Genomic DNA, 18,091 nt, shown 5'->3' on the forward strand with positions numbered 1-18,091 from the left:
AGCGTGTTGCTCTATTTTTAACAGCAGCAAATTATATATCGACCCTGGTGGCCGAGGCAGAAACGAGGAATTTCCAAGTTTTCTGAGTTTGACCCATGTAATCAACCCAGACAGAAACTGCAGTTAAAATTTTATTTGAAATTGCTCAACTGAAGTCGTTGTTCCCTGTTGACAACCGGCGTAAACAAACAACACCGTTTTAAACATATACACCACGCAGTCACGGTGTAAACATTCGTCAAGTGATTGGTTTATATATATAGATACCACACAAACTTTGGCCTGACATTTGATTGATTGACTTTTGACCGATTAGAATTGAACTTGTTTTCAATAACTGATGAAAACCATGGCACTCGTGGCGCCATTGCATGACGGGTTCCTAGCTACAGTAAAAGAATCATTGGAAGCCATTTTCCGTTCCAATATTAGTAGTCAAGTCTACACCTCAGACATCTAGTCTACATGTATGGTCCTTGTTAAAGGCTTATGCGTAATTGTCTTATGAAAGCCGATGTGTGAGGGCTCTCTTCAATTACACCAGCTTTGAGACAGCATGTGTTGGGTTGTTCATTTAGTTACCAATAGGACGTAAATCTTCACAACATTTTACATTAAATTTACATATTTCAGGAATGTACATACGAGAGAACGGATAACGCCAGTTGTTTCCGAAAGAAACTTCACTTATTACCGTTGATGGTGTTGGATGTATCGTTGAATCCATTGTATGTTTCCCGACAAAGTGTATGAGTCAACGATGAGTGTGACGGAAGATCTGAGGATGCAGTAATACTGAAGACTACGCCTGAATGAATATAATCCCTATTCAATTTTATTGCTAATGTGAAATTCAAAAATTACGGGTAATCAACGATGCGGCGTTGCCCGTAACTTGAAGTTTGGTTAAAGCGCGGTAGTCGTCGCGCTGCGCATGTTCGACATTTGTGTTGATAAACATTGATTTTCCCACAATACAATGCACTCTCCAAATGGAAATCACAAGTTTGAGGTTTGACCTGGGCGCGACTTGCACTGACTACCGCCGGTGACTTCTTCGATACCTTCCAATCACATGAAATTTACCCAATTAAAGCTTGGAAACATGTCAGTTCGTACTGATGAACTGCGCAACAGTCAAATTCGCCATCTTTGTTTATATGAGACCCATATATCTCGCACATGCGCAGCCCGACGTCTACCATGCTTTAACTGCTAATTGTTCATTGAACATCGAGTTATAATTTGGGCATGGACAACTCGGACAATTCAGCATCTTATTGTTATATGGTGGAAGAACGATTTTCGTAAAGTTGTACTCACTTTTTGGACATCTTGCCCAAACGCCGGCCACTTTTTATTTTTTGCTAGTTCAGCTGTTTTAAACAAGTGCCCGCTCAAATACAATTCCGAGACAGCGACTCACACGCAATTTGCAGCGAACCTCGTTCTAGGGCCCTAGTTTTCAAATATCAGGTTCAACTAACAATATGCATATTTATTTCTCTTATTTCAGTGTTAACGTAGTACTGTCAGTATCCTTCATTCTGTGTTTTGTGTCATATGACCTCAAACCCTGCAAATAGAAGTGTGCATGGAATCATGGGAAGAAACGGTGTGCATTGCCGTGCAATAACTGTCTTAAAGGTGATTGACAGGTCATACTTGTTTACAACGCTGAAGGACAATTGGAATCTACCAGATGTACTTGTGATTTACATAACAAATGATGTTTACAATCTACTAACTTGCAAGACCACATTCTGATTGGCTCATGTGGAAACCCAGGTGGTGTCCCTGAATCTGGGCCATTTATGCCTATAAATAGGCTGGACTGAGGACAGTTGTGAACCACCATTTCAACTGAGTACCAGTTTGTTGCTGGTGGAAGACAAGTGATACAGGCTTCGATGATCATTCTGTGAGACTTGTATGTATATTTGGCCTCCGTAATGAGTCTGTGACTTAGGACACAGTGGTTTTGGTTTCCACATTAAATCTGTGGCATACCCAGAATGGCGATTCAAGCGGTTTTTGGTGACAAGATATGAATACAATCAATGTGTATAATTAAATAATTTTAAGCAATCACAGTTTATTGCAAACAAGCATATAGGACACAAGTATTTTACAAATCAACATAATTCAATAGAATATCACATTATCAATATTGTCAATATAAGCAACTGAGTTCTGTAAAACATTTATTACAAATATATTAGCCCACTTTTATCATCCCAGGCAGTCTATAATACAGGTATCCTCAAGTTCAAGGTCTTCCTCATTATGTTTGGCAATAATGTCACACAGTTTTTCAAAATATTTCTAAAGATTACATCACTCAACTTGAAATAATGTTTGCAAAGAAATATTTGGAGAGAAAACTGGAACACATTATTATAATACAAGTTGTATCATTGTCATATTGTGAACTACAATTTGTAAATTATCCCACATATTCCACAACGTTTCAACTAAAGCAACAAGGGAATATAATCAATGAATTTATGCAACAAAATATAACTTTTTTCTTACAAAATAATTTTTTTTTTTGGGGTTGTAGTAAGATTCTGCAAAACATCAACATTAAAATTTTATGTAACAATATCCGGTACTTAAAATCAAATTAATATCACTGACTACATACATTTGAAATAGTAGTATTGAAACGCTGCATTTTTATCTTACAAGTCAAATGTATTTGTAGGAATGTGCAATGTTCAATAATCACCTTATTTCACTCAAACACATCCGAGATATAACTACAATGACACTGGTACTGATAATATGAGGTGCACCTGTTCTGGATTTTGTGCATACATTCATTGTGTAGATTTTACTTACTTTAAAACATTTCCAGTCAAATAAATATGGCATGAACATTTTATTGATGAAAAAATTGGATTTAGCCATGTTATGGATTTCAAAATTTAATTTTGAAAGACAATATTTAACAAATTTAACAATGCACAGTGTTTCATGTGACTATCATGTTACAAAGCAATTCTCATTGGTCGGTTTTTGCTGTCGAGAAGGTTACTCATTATATGTACAAATATATTGATTCACCTTTTAAAATAAAGTCAAGTAAAACAAATCTCAAGTAATATGCTGCTAATCACATACTGGGTAAGTAGTTTTTTTAGTTATTTTTTTTGTTTATACTTGCCAATACATTATTAGATTATTGCTAGAACATAATCATAGTTTAACTAAAGACATAAAATATGACATCTAAGTTATTTCTGATGATATATTTCTTGCATACAAATAAGTGCAAATCATTCATGAAAACGCAGTAAATGAAATAAAAAATTACATTTCTGGAGCAATAATGGCTAGTTTGCATAAAAATAATTAATTTTGGGCCCACAATAAATACACTTTTTGATTCCCCAAAAATATGGGAAGGTGTGTTTACCAAAAAAACTATTGAACTATTCTGTTGAATGGAATGATGTTGTCTGCAGTTTGGGCATTTAATCGTGTCACGTGGTCCCTTCAACTTCACCAAACACTGATTCTCACAGAAAGAATGGTAACATGGTAAAATCTTTGGATTCGTGTAACGTTCCAAACAAACAGAACATGTCAGTAGATCTTCATCAATCTTGTCGACAGATATTTTAGCTGCCATGGTTCAGTGATTCGTGGGTCAAGGACGAGTTGAAACCTGATTAAACGCGGAAACAATCTGAGGTCAACGAGGTCAATTAAATATCAACATATTTCCTCATTTCCCAACACAAACTAAGAGAGCGTTTCACAACTCGAACAATGATTGAGGCGTTTTCCTGTTTACTGTGAGATTCCGCGTATTGCGAATGTCTGCCGCAAAATCGAAAGATTTGACTTTGAATTTAACATTTTTTTTATATAGCTCACTGTCGAAATGCTGATCTTCGAGGGGTATTATCGCATTAAGATACCCTTACTTCATTAAAATTGATTCTCATTAAATGTGTATAGCACATTAACAAGCGTTAAAATATTCCTTCTTTCCCGTTTGTCGAATTCCACGCGATGTTTTGACGTTACGTCACGACATTTATCCATTTTTCAAGTTCAATGTTATGCATGAGATCTCACGGTGAACGCAAAATGGTCTATTGAGATATGACCCATTTTGTATATATGTGATGAAAATATTTTGAAGTCAAACGAAATCTTTTCTGTATCATCAACTTTCTTTACGATATACAGTTATACACAGCTATGGGTGTCCTGAAGTGTACAAGTCTGCTGTTGACATGTGTGATTGAACATAGTCCATTATTATAATAATGGTGCAACAGTGCAAAGACATGTTACGATTGCATGGTGTTGGTCGCTGTCGATCGCAGTCCGGTATTGCGATGTATATTAATGGTCCCGTCTGTAAAAAAACAAAGTCAACGTTGTGTTCAGCCGAATGTATGGCCAATTGTCGGGACAACTGGTATTTAACCAACTCATATTTTTCCTGTTTTCTGTGGTAAATTGTAATTTAAGTCAAAATAATTTAGTCTTAACCACATTCATGAGCAGATACTATGTTTTAAGTGTGTTTACACGTTTGTAGAAATAACGAACGCTCTACCTGATCAAAATAGGTTCCCATCTTTTTATATAAATATTTGGAAATTTCCATTCAAACTGAAACGAGTGTTTTTATTGGTCCATGTAATAACTCTAACCCGTTCGCATGATTCAAGTCTGATGTCCACTTAACCTGGCCATCCAGAATCAGTTAAGACGCGTTAAACATAAAACAATACCCGTCGCTCACAGGTGTGTCGTAATTGAACACTTGCGCTCGCTGATTGCATGCTTGAAATTTATTCCTATTGACAATATAAATAATTATAAAAAAAAGAACGGATTTGTGAGAGCAAAAAATAGATATGTATCTTTCATTTACCGATACGCTTTAAAGTCCAGGTAATACGAGGTAAGTAATACAAGAAAATAAAAGAAATGATGTGAAAGTGGTATCCAAGTTACACACTGCGACCCAAAATAATCCTTGCGCCATCAGCGTCATCGTTGTGGTATGATAACAGACCGGAAGGGAAGCATGTCTTAGGAGATATGACAAGAAGGAAACATAACTTTCGAAACGCTATATATATACAAACAATTCGCTACGCGTTACGGTAATCTCATTTCTCACTAGATGAAAATGGCTTAGATCGTGTGAAATGAATCAATCGGTCAGTGAATATGCCTGTTACCTGCCACTGAGTTGGAAGATGGGACTTTCTGAAATATTCAAATACTGCACTCTGTGAACGACGACCAGAAAGATGTCTAAATAAATGTGTCTTTCTCCAAATTCGACTCTCTAGTTAATTTCTTGAATTTAATACTTAGTTCTTCAATACAGAATTACAACACTTGGTATGGTACTGTCTGTGACTGTGTTGTTTGTTTTGAACAAAGGCAGTTTTAATGTAAATTTGTGGAAACCTGTGCAATGAATTAATTTAAATTGCGTTTGAAAAACAAACCTATACAATATGAATATTTGTCTCATCAAGGAAACGAATCTTTATAAACCCTAATTGGAATAAATAATTGTTTATTATTATACATATGTCACCGAAACGCCATAAGTTACAGCGTGTCGTAATTTCAAATATGGAATGATTATGCGCGTAATCGTTCTCTGATAATAAAAATAAACATGTCTGCCACCAGGGTTTGACCTGACTCCACACAAAGAAGTTTGCTGATTTTGTTTTAAACTTTTGGATCTCGGCATTCCCATGATGTATCATTGGGAGGAAAAGATGTATAATATATAATAGGGTTATTACGAGGATAGCGCAAAGTATGCACTCAGACAGTACGCCATCGCATCGATACTCCCGTTGTATTGTCTTCGTGCACAATATTATATTATGTTATAATTATAGATAAATTTACAATACATGCATAATTGACAATGTTGCATTCTGGGAAACAGTTGAGGTATATTCGTAATCCGTAATATTTCAACACAAAATAAAGATTTATATTTTAATTCGCGTTTCGTTTTTTTTTATAAGTAAAATGTTAATCCACCAAACATGTGACGTATTTGGTTGGCTCTGGGTGACTTACAATATTTGTTATGCAAAGGAAGATTATAATTTTAGTTTTCAATCAATAGTGAATTATTCAGACCCAAGCACTGATTATAAACATTTGTCGCCTGTACATTTTTATTGTTTGTTGTACGTATAATTGATGTCGATTTTTCTAGTACATTGATATAATGTCGGAAAAATCGTTTTTCAGATTAGTCATCAGCTCGCCCCCTAACTTTGAATATAAATACTTGTATAACAAACAAACAATACTATATTGTTAAGATAATCAGTATCAGTTCACACGAGACGCAAAATCTCGGTAGGTATAAATAGATAAAGAGATGTCAAACGCTAGCTTGACAAGATTCCCAAAACCAACTCCAATCTTCCAGGTGCCACAGAATAATTGTTAATCTTACTAAACTTATTTATATGTTTATACCAACCGCTACATATTATCCATCTGCATCATGACAATTGATTGTATCTTTTCAAAATAACCCCCCCCCCCTCATCAGTGTTTATAAAATAATTATTTTGTATCACTGCTTGCGTATGGCTTTCATATTTTTTTGTTGTGTTCATGATTTCCTCGGTTATATATATTCATAAAAGACGTAAGTCAAAAAGTGCGTTCCGAACATTTTTCCATATATTCCGCCACTGCACAGCGCCATCTGTTGATGAATTGGTCACGCCTGCAAAATGTGTGCGCCATCTAGTTTACCATATACGAAAACAAATCGCATTACTGAGTCATTTTTTTAAACAAAAAAAAAAACGTTGCAGCTATCAACCGGTTACCATTACAAATTCTAATGAGTATACATTTGTAACACACGATGTTGATGTTGATGTAATGTAGCAAGACTTGCATACAGTCTCTTGTTTATTTTTTGGTGTTTTTCAATAAAATAAAATTTTATGGAGTATCATGTATCATTTATACACTCCCATATAAGCAAAAAATAAACAAGAGACTGTATGTAAGTCTATAATACAGACTACGATTATTTATGCACGATTGACATTGATGCAATGACAGAATAGCGTTGAATCCAATGAACAGTGAAACCAACAAGTACATTTAAATAAAACACGGGTCCGGCATGTGTGTTTTTTGCAGTGTGTATAGTAGTCATAGCGTATACTTAACTGTACGTAACGATGTGGAAATTAATAGGAATAATAGAAGGCATAAAGAAAAAAAAGGTCACTAGTGTCACATGATCGTTATATCGATTGTACACAACATGTGACTGACAAGAGTAGAACAGTGAATCATTATACGTCTTTTCCCGACCTGTACAGAGTGTATCCTACTAATCGAATCACTGCAGTGCATTATTTGAAGTTCTGTGTTCTCCGAGATTGAAACAAATCTAAATGTTTCTCCACGGTTCATTGTAGTAGCCTGGCATGTTGTTTTCATGGAACTGGAGGGGTTTGTATGATCAGAACAATCCAAAACATCGCTGTCGCAATAGCGTCAACGGACCACGTGAATTTATTTGGGGTAACATGTTGGGCACGTCGAGTGTAAAATGTGTTCGCCCAATATTAACTAGGCGCCTATAAGTGAATATATATTTCGTCTACTTCCGTCTAGTGTGTTACTTACTTCAAGAATGTGAAATGTACAAATGTAGAATTCTCGGGAACGAACATCATGGCATTTTCACCGCCTGGCACTACAACGGTCGAAAACATTTACAAAACTATGCTTTGGTCTAATTGTTGGGGCTCTTCACGAACTGTGTAACAAGATTATACATACATGTACAGCATATATATATATTTGTTTTGGATTTTCATATAGTTGAGTTTGTGCTGTTTTCTTGGCTTTTTTTCGACTTCATCTGTTTTCACCGTCTCTTCGAATCCATAGTAACACATGGTACAGTGGTGCGTGTGTTAGAACATAGATCGTTCTGTGACGTAGTTCCGTTCCCAAGATTTATTCAAAATTTCCAGCCACTCCAAGAAATAAAAGCAAACATGTTGGATTAGTGGATATACGTGACGCAATAATCTCAAATACACTTGACTAGGTTTATCACTTAATCTATCAAAGTAGATATCTAAATCTAGCAACGTGGGTGTATAGAAGTGGGTATAGTTCCCAATTCCGAGGGCGTCATTCTCCTGACAATTTAACAGGTGAGACCCATTTCAAGGGAGGATCAGCATTCATCTCGTGAGATATATCATATGAAACGGAAATATGTCAATATAGTATCGGGTACAGGTGTGGAAGATGGAGATGCGAGTACGGAAAGCGGAACAATGAGAGAAGGCATTGTAAAAGGTAATTCTTTGTTTTGAACTATTAGAAATTAAATCACACATGTCTCAAAAACTATATTTTGGGTTGAGAAGGCAATGAAACATGTCAGCAGATTTTAAAATGATGCAAAGAACTAGGAGCAAATATAATTACTAGGGAGTTGAAAGGAGAAAACAAATCATTTTTTTAGGATTTGTAATAGTAGAGGGGTATCAATATACATGGGGAATAATTTCGGAGGAACTTTTCGGAGCGTAACACACAGTGAAAATGACAGAAAGCTGCTTTTAAACTTTGAGGTAGATAACTTTCACATCATATTCGAAGATTTTGTGGTTTACTCGTTATTAACTGTCGGTGGGTTAATCATAAAAAAGACTTGATTTGATTACCATTTGACGAGTAAGTGGTTTACGAATGAGTGTCATTCTATAGAAATCGGAATGTAAGTTGATAGATGTTAGTTACGATGGAAGGAGTTCAGTCACAAGAAATGTCGTTTGTATGTCGGTTCAATTTTGGCTAAAAACATAGAAAAACATGCAGTGTAAGAAACAGAAGAGAAGCAACAGGTCTCCGTCTTCGCTCTAACTGGGTTAAAAATGGCAGTCAGCCAAGGTTATCTCATTAAAATAATTTTAGGGTTTTAACCACATTTAATGGCATGAAAAATTATTAATATTTATCAAGGAATCCGGTAAAAATATGGACTCGGCTCCGCCTCAGCGCAGCGACATACCCATACTTCAATCTGTCTGACATTATATATCATTCAAGGTGCAATCAACAAATCGCTGTTTTTTTTCAATTTCCCCATTTTAACAAGTAAAATCCGCTAAGTTAAATCCACGTGAACATGGGGTCTAACAATAGAACTTATTATTTCCCCGCCAAGTATGTGACTTAAAACCCGGTGAAATTGCTCAATTGCTTAACATCAAAAAAGTGAAATCAAATCCAGTGAAAATAAATGTTTTTTCAGAAGTGCTCCTTAAACACTATTCCAAGAATATTTTTATAAATTTTCCATAGTGAGAGGAGGATTTTATTAGCAACATATTGAGGACATGATCTCGTTTTTTTATTATTTCCGAGAAATATTTCGCCCAATGAAGTATCAATTCGCGTAAATTAACGTGGGCATTTTTTACAAAATGTATCATTGTCTTCTTCTGACATTTCACAAATTAACAGTTGATATGTTGTTAAAGAGGAAAGGGTCGTCACCTGCGCATGCGCGGGAATTGAGTTCCAGGCGACGATCATAACAACGCACGCTAAAAACGCAAATACTACTAGTACCTTGTTTGTAAACAACAGCACGCATGCGCAGGTGATGGCTCTATCGCTTTATTAAATTCAGTGTACGTGTATACATGCCAACAGTTGTCGGGAACTTATTTATTGGTATAATAGCCAGATTTCACTCGGCATGCCTTGTAATGAATACAGGAACATGATCCCCACTTAAAGTAATCAAAGCCTCACAATCAAGTCTCGTGAGATGAAGTCACTTGTTTAGATCTACAAAGAATGCATAGACCCATCGCGGCTAACGGACTCAATTCTGCATGCACGACGTCGTCTTACTTTCAGTAGCGTGTAGCAGTGCCTGTCCCCAAGTCAAATTCGACCTATACTTAGGTCAGCCGTATATCGCCTGCCACCGGATCAGTAACAATTTCGTTACATTCGCATAGCGTGAACTACACGCATTCAGTCAATGTGAGTTGGGATAAACTCGAACTCAAATATCAGGCGTTGCCATAGTCACCGTAACAAAATCACTTCGTAACTGTGTGATAGCGTTACTCGCACTGTATTAGATTCGTTGATGTTTATTGCTTTTTGTTACCTAAGAAACGTCAACAAATTTGGTCACGACCGCCGATACCCAGTCTGTTTACGCCAACATTGTGCCGAGACTTTTAAATTGCGCCGGAAGATTGTGTATTTTCCTCGGACCCAGGCAGAGGTATTGGCACTTAACCGTCGATAATTTATGAAAGATTGTCACGCCGGATGAGCGGCACGCCGTGCTTCGTTCCGGAACGCTTCCAATGCACCTGTTTGCACTAGCTGAAAACGGTTCCGTAAACTGTCTGCTTTCTGAGTGTGATCACTTCACGAAGAGAGCGTACACAGCCGGCCGATGACTGAAGATATCGCTAACTGAGGTGGGTTGAAGTTTTCAATCACACACTTTTAAGTTTGATTCTATTTGTCAAAATAGGTTAGTATTTCTCATTATTAAACTATAATGACCACTCAGAACGCTTCTAGGTCCCCAATTTATCAGAAAGAAAGAAATTCAGGTTAAAATCGAAAACATCCACGCCGAGTATAAGCCTGACAACATGACTGCGCTTCGAAAGTAGTCGAAGTCCTAATTTAAAAAAATTCCATGCTATAATTGGACGCATACTTATTAATGGATAATCTGCCTCTACTTGAACTCTCACGGAGTCGATGAACATGCAGACAATTCTAGCCAAAGTGCATTCAAACGGAAAGATCGGTTCATCTTAATTAATTTACCATGATCGCTTCGAATCATGAAAAACATGACCGCCCCAGCACAGTGGAAAAGAACAAATGGGTATCATAGATATCGACTTGCAGTAATAGTAGAAGTAATACAAGACCGGACGTCATAATGAATTATTTGATATATCGTGAAATGAAAGGGAATTGTGACATTGTGACAGAAAACCAGAATACTTAATGAAGTATATTGGGGGTTGATTTCCTTCGATGCGTGCTTTTTTAAGTCTGTTGAAGAAGGATAAGTATGACAAACAATAGCACTTGAGCCTGAGTGCATGTCGCTAAGTCTGTATTTCTTCTTAGGTACAATTATTTTTGTCTTAAAGTCTAAAGTATATTTGTAGTGGTCGTTGTCGTTATTCCTATTTTCGAAAACATTGTAGTTTCCTCGTGGAATTCGAAGGCGGCACAGCGTGACGGAATTCAGTGTCACATGGTACGTTTTTTGGTCGGGTATTTTACACTGGCCTTTAATGGGTTGCCGTTTTCAGCAAGTAAGGAGTAAGTTCGGTTATTAAAGTTGAGGTCCATCTTCGCAAATCTAGATCTGTGGCTAATATGTGCACCAACAAGTTTTGGGATTGCGGATGAGTAGTGAGAAATCAGTGGCGGATCCAGAGGGGGGGGCAGGGGGGCATTAATACCATCTGGGTTACGCATAGCTTCTCTGCGATTTTCGCTCCGTATATCTTAAGCGAAGCTTGCCCCCCCCCCCCAATACATTTTGCTGGATCCGCCACTGTGAGAAATTAAATGCAGAATAGAAAATGTAGCTAAAACAGTATAATTTTATATTACCTTTTATATGTTTACCTTGTTCTGGGAGTGATGTTTCACATATTTACATTGTGGGAATGCAACGTTCAGCATTTCCAAGGATGCGCTGGCGACTGTGGTCCTGATTACAAGTTCGAATCACAATTGTAATATGTTGTATAAAAATATTAGCGTTTACTTTATTTCGTTATATATTTCACTAAATCCGCTTTCTCGTTGGTAGCTACTAAGTTAGCCGAAATTGTCCTTTAAATAACTATTAATTCGAATCAACGCAAAATCATGAAAAGGTTGCTGTGTGCACAAGGCAGTATCTGTGTTTGTTATAAGCAATTGCGAACGAGCCTAGTGAGTCAAGTTTCTGACCTACTCGGACAGAAAAATTCATGCACACCTTAACAAAACATCGAAAAACCTTCGCTGAAAACTTAACTTGAAGTTCAGAATCAAAGAATGTTTATGACAATTTATGATAATTAAGTAATTATGTATTGATTTTATTTTATTTACAGTCATATTCAACCACGTAACGTGGTTTAGAATACCCGGATATACCGGAATGTACAATATTGTGCCTGATTGGCTACCGAACTCTAGCACCTAATAGTCAGACCAATCAGAGAGCAGCCTGTTTGTTGAGGTTTTTCTTCAACGTATCAAATACTTCCTTGTATATATGCTTCGATTCAACTGACACTTTGCATCGTTCTTAATGAATATCGAGTCAGTACTTACAAGACTACTCCTTGAGAGAGTTTTGTTATAGTTTACCATTTAGTCACGCCACCGTGACGCCTGTTTGTGTTCAAATTGACCAGCGCCCTCTACAGATCATCTAGAATTTTTCACATCTGGAATTGGTCTATTGCTGTTCATTACGGGAATTGATGATCAAAGCCACCAAACATGAACACCAAGTATCTTCGCAGAGAAGGCGAACTGGAAGGCGAAATAACATTGCCACCCCTTTCCTGTTCCAAATACGTCATAATTGGTAACCCTAGGAAACGAAGGCAGCGAAAAGAGAAAACTCCGATGTGGGAGCCGTACGGAGGCAAGCCCATCTTTATGCTTCCGAAAAATAAGATTGATAAATATACAATATATGGCGATAAATATTTCGAAAAACCGGACGAAGAGGACCCGGATATCGGACAAGGAAAGATTACTCATTACGAAGAAGGATACGCAGACGATACAGTAGAAATGAGTCTTTTGCCACGACTATCCGGAATCCATATCTCGTCAAAAGCGAAAACAAAACCACGGACGTCTTCGCGTCGGAAACGACGCAGGAGGAGAAAGGTTCGTGAGCGTTCGCCGTTTATGCGATTCACCGACAAACACTTGTTAAAATCCGGTCATTACTGTGACGTGCTGGGACCAAACTGCTGCGGGCTTTGCAACTCTAAAAGAGCGCGAAACTTAGCGGCGGCGAAGAGTTATGAAAGTTTGCCGGTGGTGGAGCTGACGGCAGCCAGTCTCGTTGCACCGACTCTAGCATCACAATTGATGAAAGCCGCCAAGTGGAAGAGATCGAGTCAAAGTAGGAAAAAGAACCGTGATGCTTTTAGGAAAGGAACAAGGGGACTGGAACGATTGCCGAAGATTGCTTCTCAGTATTAAATACTTGGTAAATTGGCAGTGAACGTCGTCTCGAGCTTGTGCATCAGTTTCTGACGCATGCAAATAACTTGGATATAGACATTGTCCATGACGATTATAACGTCCTTGTGTGTCAATGTTATTCAGAACAAGATCTATTGCCGCACAGTGAGGAAATGGCCGAACAAATAAACCCTGGCTGACAAAGTAGCAGTGTGAAATCATGAACATGGAAACATTTTCATAAGGTTCCAAAATATACAGTATATAAACTTATTTCCATAATTACATGAAATATGAGAATCACCATTTATGGACATGCTGTTTGTGAATGCCAATGCAGGGGGCAAATAAACATTATTGACACCTTTTCACCACCAAACTTTATCTCCTAAATTATTCTGCACTTTTTTCTTATATTCTTCAAATTTTCTGGAAATAAATCCCACTTTTAGAGCCAATAGGCCAATATATAGAAATATTCGACTATTTTTGTCCCATTCTTCTGAAGGAAAGTGCAGACTATAAACGGGACTATTTTGTGAACTTGTGGTGAGAAGAAGAAACTGGTGGTAAAAAGGTTAACGTTCAAGGGTTTATAACTTTTCAAAAGATTTTGTTTATCACAAGTTACATACAATTACCGCGATTTACAAACTGTTGAATTGTTGATGGTATGTGCGTCATGGACAACAAGCATCATTAGATAAGATAAGTATGGATTACCTTTTTTGAGGTTTTTTTTTTAGTTCGATATTCAATGTTTACACTGTAATGGCTATGATTTAACGAAAACTGAGAATTGTTTTGTTCACACACAAAATTGCTGAAACTGTTAAGCGCATGCTTGTTGGTAGACAGGCGCAGTCGGGGCGATTAATTTGTTTTTGTAGTTTATTCTGCAGGAAATTCATTGCTATTAAATATTCATGATGCACATATTATAATGAGGTGGGGGCGTAAATACGTGCATAATGAGGTCAACATGGTAAAGGTCACACTGCAGACCCAATATGGCGGCACGTTGAAATTAGAGTTTGTCGTAGTCGTCGTTTCTAATTCATCACAATGTGTAAAAAAGTAACTCGTACTAGTCGTAGAATTAAAAAAATCGGCTGCTACAATCAGCCGACGTCTTCTCGGTCAGAGGTCAGTTGAAGAGACGTTGTGATTGGCTTAGATGATTGTCAATTAGAACACTCATTAACATAATTACTCGTTGAAAAATCGACAGGTTCCTGCAGTGTCGATAGAGGGCCATGCAGAATAAACCAGTCAGGGTGATTTCGCAGTTACAGGGGATTTCGCGCTAACACATCCATTTCACGATTTTTTTTTATTTTAATTAAACTACAAAAACAAGTTAATCGCCCCGAATGCGCCAGTCTAGCTTGTTGGGTAAGTGGCACGTAATGTTTAAGCCAAAATGCACGTGCAAAAACAACGTTTGAGTTTACAAGAATTCATAACAAATTGTATGATGTCAGCCTGCAGCATCGAGCAAACATCCACTACAAATTCGTGTTACAGGAACTACCCGATGCCGTTACTCACTGTGGTGTTCTTGGCTGGTAGAATAACTTCAAAATGTCTGTGCATCGTAGTGCGCGCATGCGCAAAATGACTCAGTAAGGTACTTTCTATATTAAGCCCAAAATACGAACATATCACTGTTTGTCATACGATTCTTAAAAATTAAAAATTATTTCGAGATACAAATAGATGATGGAACTTCTATTTCCGTTCTGTTGACGATTACTAAGTGTGTTTGTATTTTTTTGTGTGATGTCGCGTGGCCTTTGGCTTACCCTCGTGAGCTACGTATCATACAAGTCATGAGATTAAGTTCCGACATTGCATTTGACTTTCTATCATCGATAAGAAGAGAAATTGTACTTTTGTCATTAATTTTACGACACTATATATTTGTTTCATTACTACATACCACGGTTACTAGAAGAACCGTTAGGAAACTCTCTCGGTTCTTTTGATAGGATGCCAGCCTGAGTGCGTGTCACGGTAAACATTTAAAACAAAGGGAATTAGCATACTGCCACCGTTGCGGCGATCGTAATTTGCGTAAAATTGCATATTCGTTCGAAGACGATTCCATAGATTGAGGTTTTCTGCAATGTTTTTGTTCTTCCCGATTAATTCAGCATTGTCAGGATTTGGTATGAATATGAACACAGAAATAAAAAAAATATAATTAGATGAAAACTGCACTATGAAACCATACAACTTCCTGTGATACTTCGGTCAGGAAAAAAAAGATGGTCGACATTGCTATTTGGGAGAAAAATGTCTGCAAACTTCGAGAAAATGAAACTAACATTGTTTAAACTATCGTAGTTCTCTTATAAAGAACTCTCAGACGCCAATTCAATGCACAAATTAGACTTTTGAAATGTTTCGAGATGCATTTTTGGATTACAAAATTTGCGTTGTACTAAAATATAAATCCTTCCGATATTTCAGCACTTTTCCCAAAACGCAGACAAAATGGCTGACTTCCGTCGCTAACCTCAAAAAACACGTTTTTTTCTAAAGTTACTACTGAAATTTGTTATGATTATCACAGATCCCAATTAAAATACCCAGTCATTAACGTAGTAGCGAATTCTAACATTTTAGAACATTCGCAGACAGAGTTGTTGGGGTACAAAATGCCGATTCACAGATGGCAAATATGTCAACATGAACAAAATATTGATATTTTTTATATACAACATTCGCACAGAAGTCGGTGATGTTTCTACGTCGATCTTTCGGCCTAATGAGCTCTAGTTCTCAAATTTAGTGGACACACGTGGAAAACGAATGGAGATAGCAATATATGCGATGACGGCATAGTGGTTGAACACGCATCAAAGTGAAGTCAATGGATAATTAGCATATCTAACAATAGAGTTTCCTAACTGTACTTCTAGTAACCACGTAGTACTACATACATACTAATTGTATACGAGTAGCAGCGAAGACAATAGAATTCACTAGTCCGTGAAAACGCCGAATCTATTACTTCATTAAAAAGTGTGCGTCATTTACGTTGATTTCAAATACTTTTTGTGTTTACATTGGAGGGTCGAGCAGACACGAACAGTTTGCGCTGTCGTTTACATTGGAGGGTCGAGCAGACACGAACAGTTTGCGCTGTCGTTTACATTGGAGGGTCGAGCAGACACGAACAGTTTGCGCTGTCGTTTCAGATTTTATATCCTGCTAATTTAAGTATAAACGGTTAAACGGATGATAATTAAGGTTATTACGGTAATACCAAAAAGTGTGAAATAATGCAGTACGGAGCCACGCTATGCGTTGTTCGATATGATCAATGTATTCGTGCATATTTGACGGTATTCTCGTAATTACCTCATAATATGATGCTATTTTCGACAGACGAGAAGTTCACAACGCTTGTTTGATCCACCCTTGAAAACACACGTGTTAGGAGCCATGTTTCTGCCTAATCTATAACACCGTGGTGTGAATACCTTGACCCGTTTACTATTGGTGCTACAATATTTACTGAGACATATATTTTTATAATAATCTGCATTGCTTTGTTTAAAAAAATACTATTCGAAATAAATTGATTAAACATATACTGTTGTGTTTTTTGTGTTTTGTGTCATGCTGTGTTACACATATTATCGTGTATATTGGAATGAAGAGTCGTTTTGAAAATAACAAATTACATGTAATGTCACTGTACTGTGTATTAGACAGACTATGAATTCACAAATAAATATACTAGTAATTAGACTTCGTATACTAGTATTTGATATTTATTTATTTAACACTTTAGGAACAAAAAACACAATATACACACTATAGGCTTGAGCCATTTACAACACATTTTTCACTAAGATATATTTTGTATGTTTTCTTAAAAATGCCTAATGAGGCTGAATTTCTGATATGGAATGGCAAGTTATTCCATAGGGTTACCCTCTATACTGAAACGTCCTCTGATCTATGGATGTTTTCCATTTAGTAATGCATAAATTATTTTTAAAGGGGAACCGCTCAATCCCTTGGATTGCACCAAGTGCTCATGGGTAATTAACTCCGCCTCTGTCCACTGAGTAAATGAATGCTTATCTTTCCCCCTGTACCGCTAATTCCACAAAACAACAACTGATATACAATGTAAACATCCTAAGAACGGATTACAATTTGCTTGTTTAAATATAACATAGCAATTGAATTTCAAACAAATACAGAGCAGTCTTCATCATATGATGTGCCATGATTTGAAACATCGCGCGCTCGGTAATTTATACATCGTCGGAAAAATATGACGCGGAACTAATTTAAGTTGATGATGGCCAACAAGAAAAGGCGGCAGTCCACCGGATACACACGGCCAGAGTGTTGCTAAACGGTCGCGAAGAAAATACGCCGACTCAAGTCTATTTGCCTGTTTCCGTTGCGTCGGTCTATTGACGGTACTGGTCTCGTATACAGTAAACCTGAGAACGAAACTTCCTATGCACATTCTGTATACATACTACTCCTCCAGACTGCTAATATAACAAGTGTGAAAACACGAAGTCAATGACTTCGGTTTTCATATTTCCGTCACAAATCGGTAAACAGTTCTGTATTTACTATTGCCCTCAAATTTCCATATAATATTGACTAATTGGTAGAGGCGACAATGAAAAAGTTTACTGTATATTATAAGTACAGGTTATTACACGGAAATTCCCGTGATAAAATATCAAAATCATTAGTAAAGAAAAGTCGCCGCGACATCACGGGCTTATCTTGTAACCTGTTTACGACACTCGTGTGGAAAATCAAAATCATGGGTGGT

General features: G+C 37.0%; 1 protein-coding gene across 1 annotated transcript; it reads left to right on the plus strand.

Annotated features, from left to right (window-relative positions):
* The first annotated feature begins 10,247 nt into the window (after positions 1-10,247).
* On the plus strand, positions 10,248-16,874 carry LOC146735438 (uncharacterized). Its single transcript, XM_085506358.1, has 2 exons — positions 10,248-10,517; positions 12,177-16,874. Exon 2 carries the CDS (start codon positions 12,571-12,573, stop codon positions 13,288-13,290), a length of 720 nt encoding a protein of 239 aa, XP_085362484.1. The 5' UTR covers positions 10,248-10,517; positions 12,177-12,570; the 3' UTR covers positions 13,291-16,874.
* Positions 16,875-18,091: the final 1,217 nt, after the last annotated feature.

Source organism: Saccoglossus kowalevskii, chromosome 12 (assembly GCF_978046115.1).
Source record: "Saccoglossus kowalevskii chromosome 12, keSacKowa6.1, whole genome shotgun sequence".
NCBI classification, from domain to species: domain Eukaryota; kingdom Metazoa; phylum Hemichordata; class Enteropneusta; family Harrimaniidae; genus Saccoglossus; species Saccoglossus kowalevskii.

Bases quoted from the DNA above. Each gene is read 5' to 3' on its own strand.
- LOC146735438 (XM_085506358.1), top strand. From the start codon at position 12,571: ATGAACACCAAGTATCTTCGCAGAGAAGGCGAACTGGAAGGCGAAATA.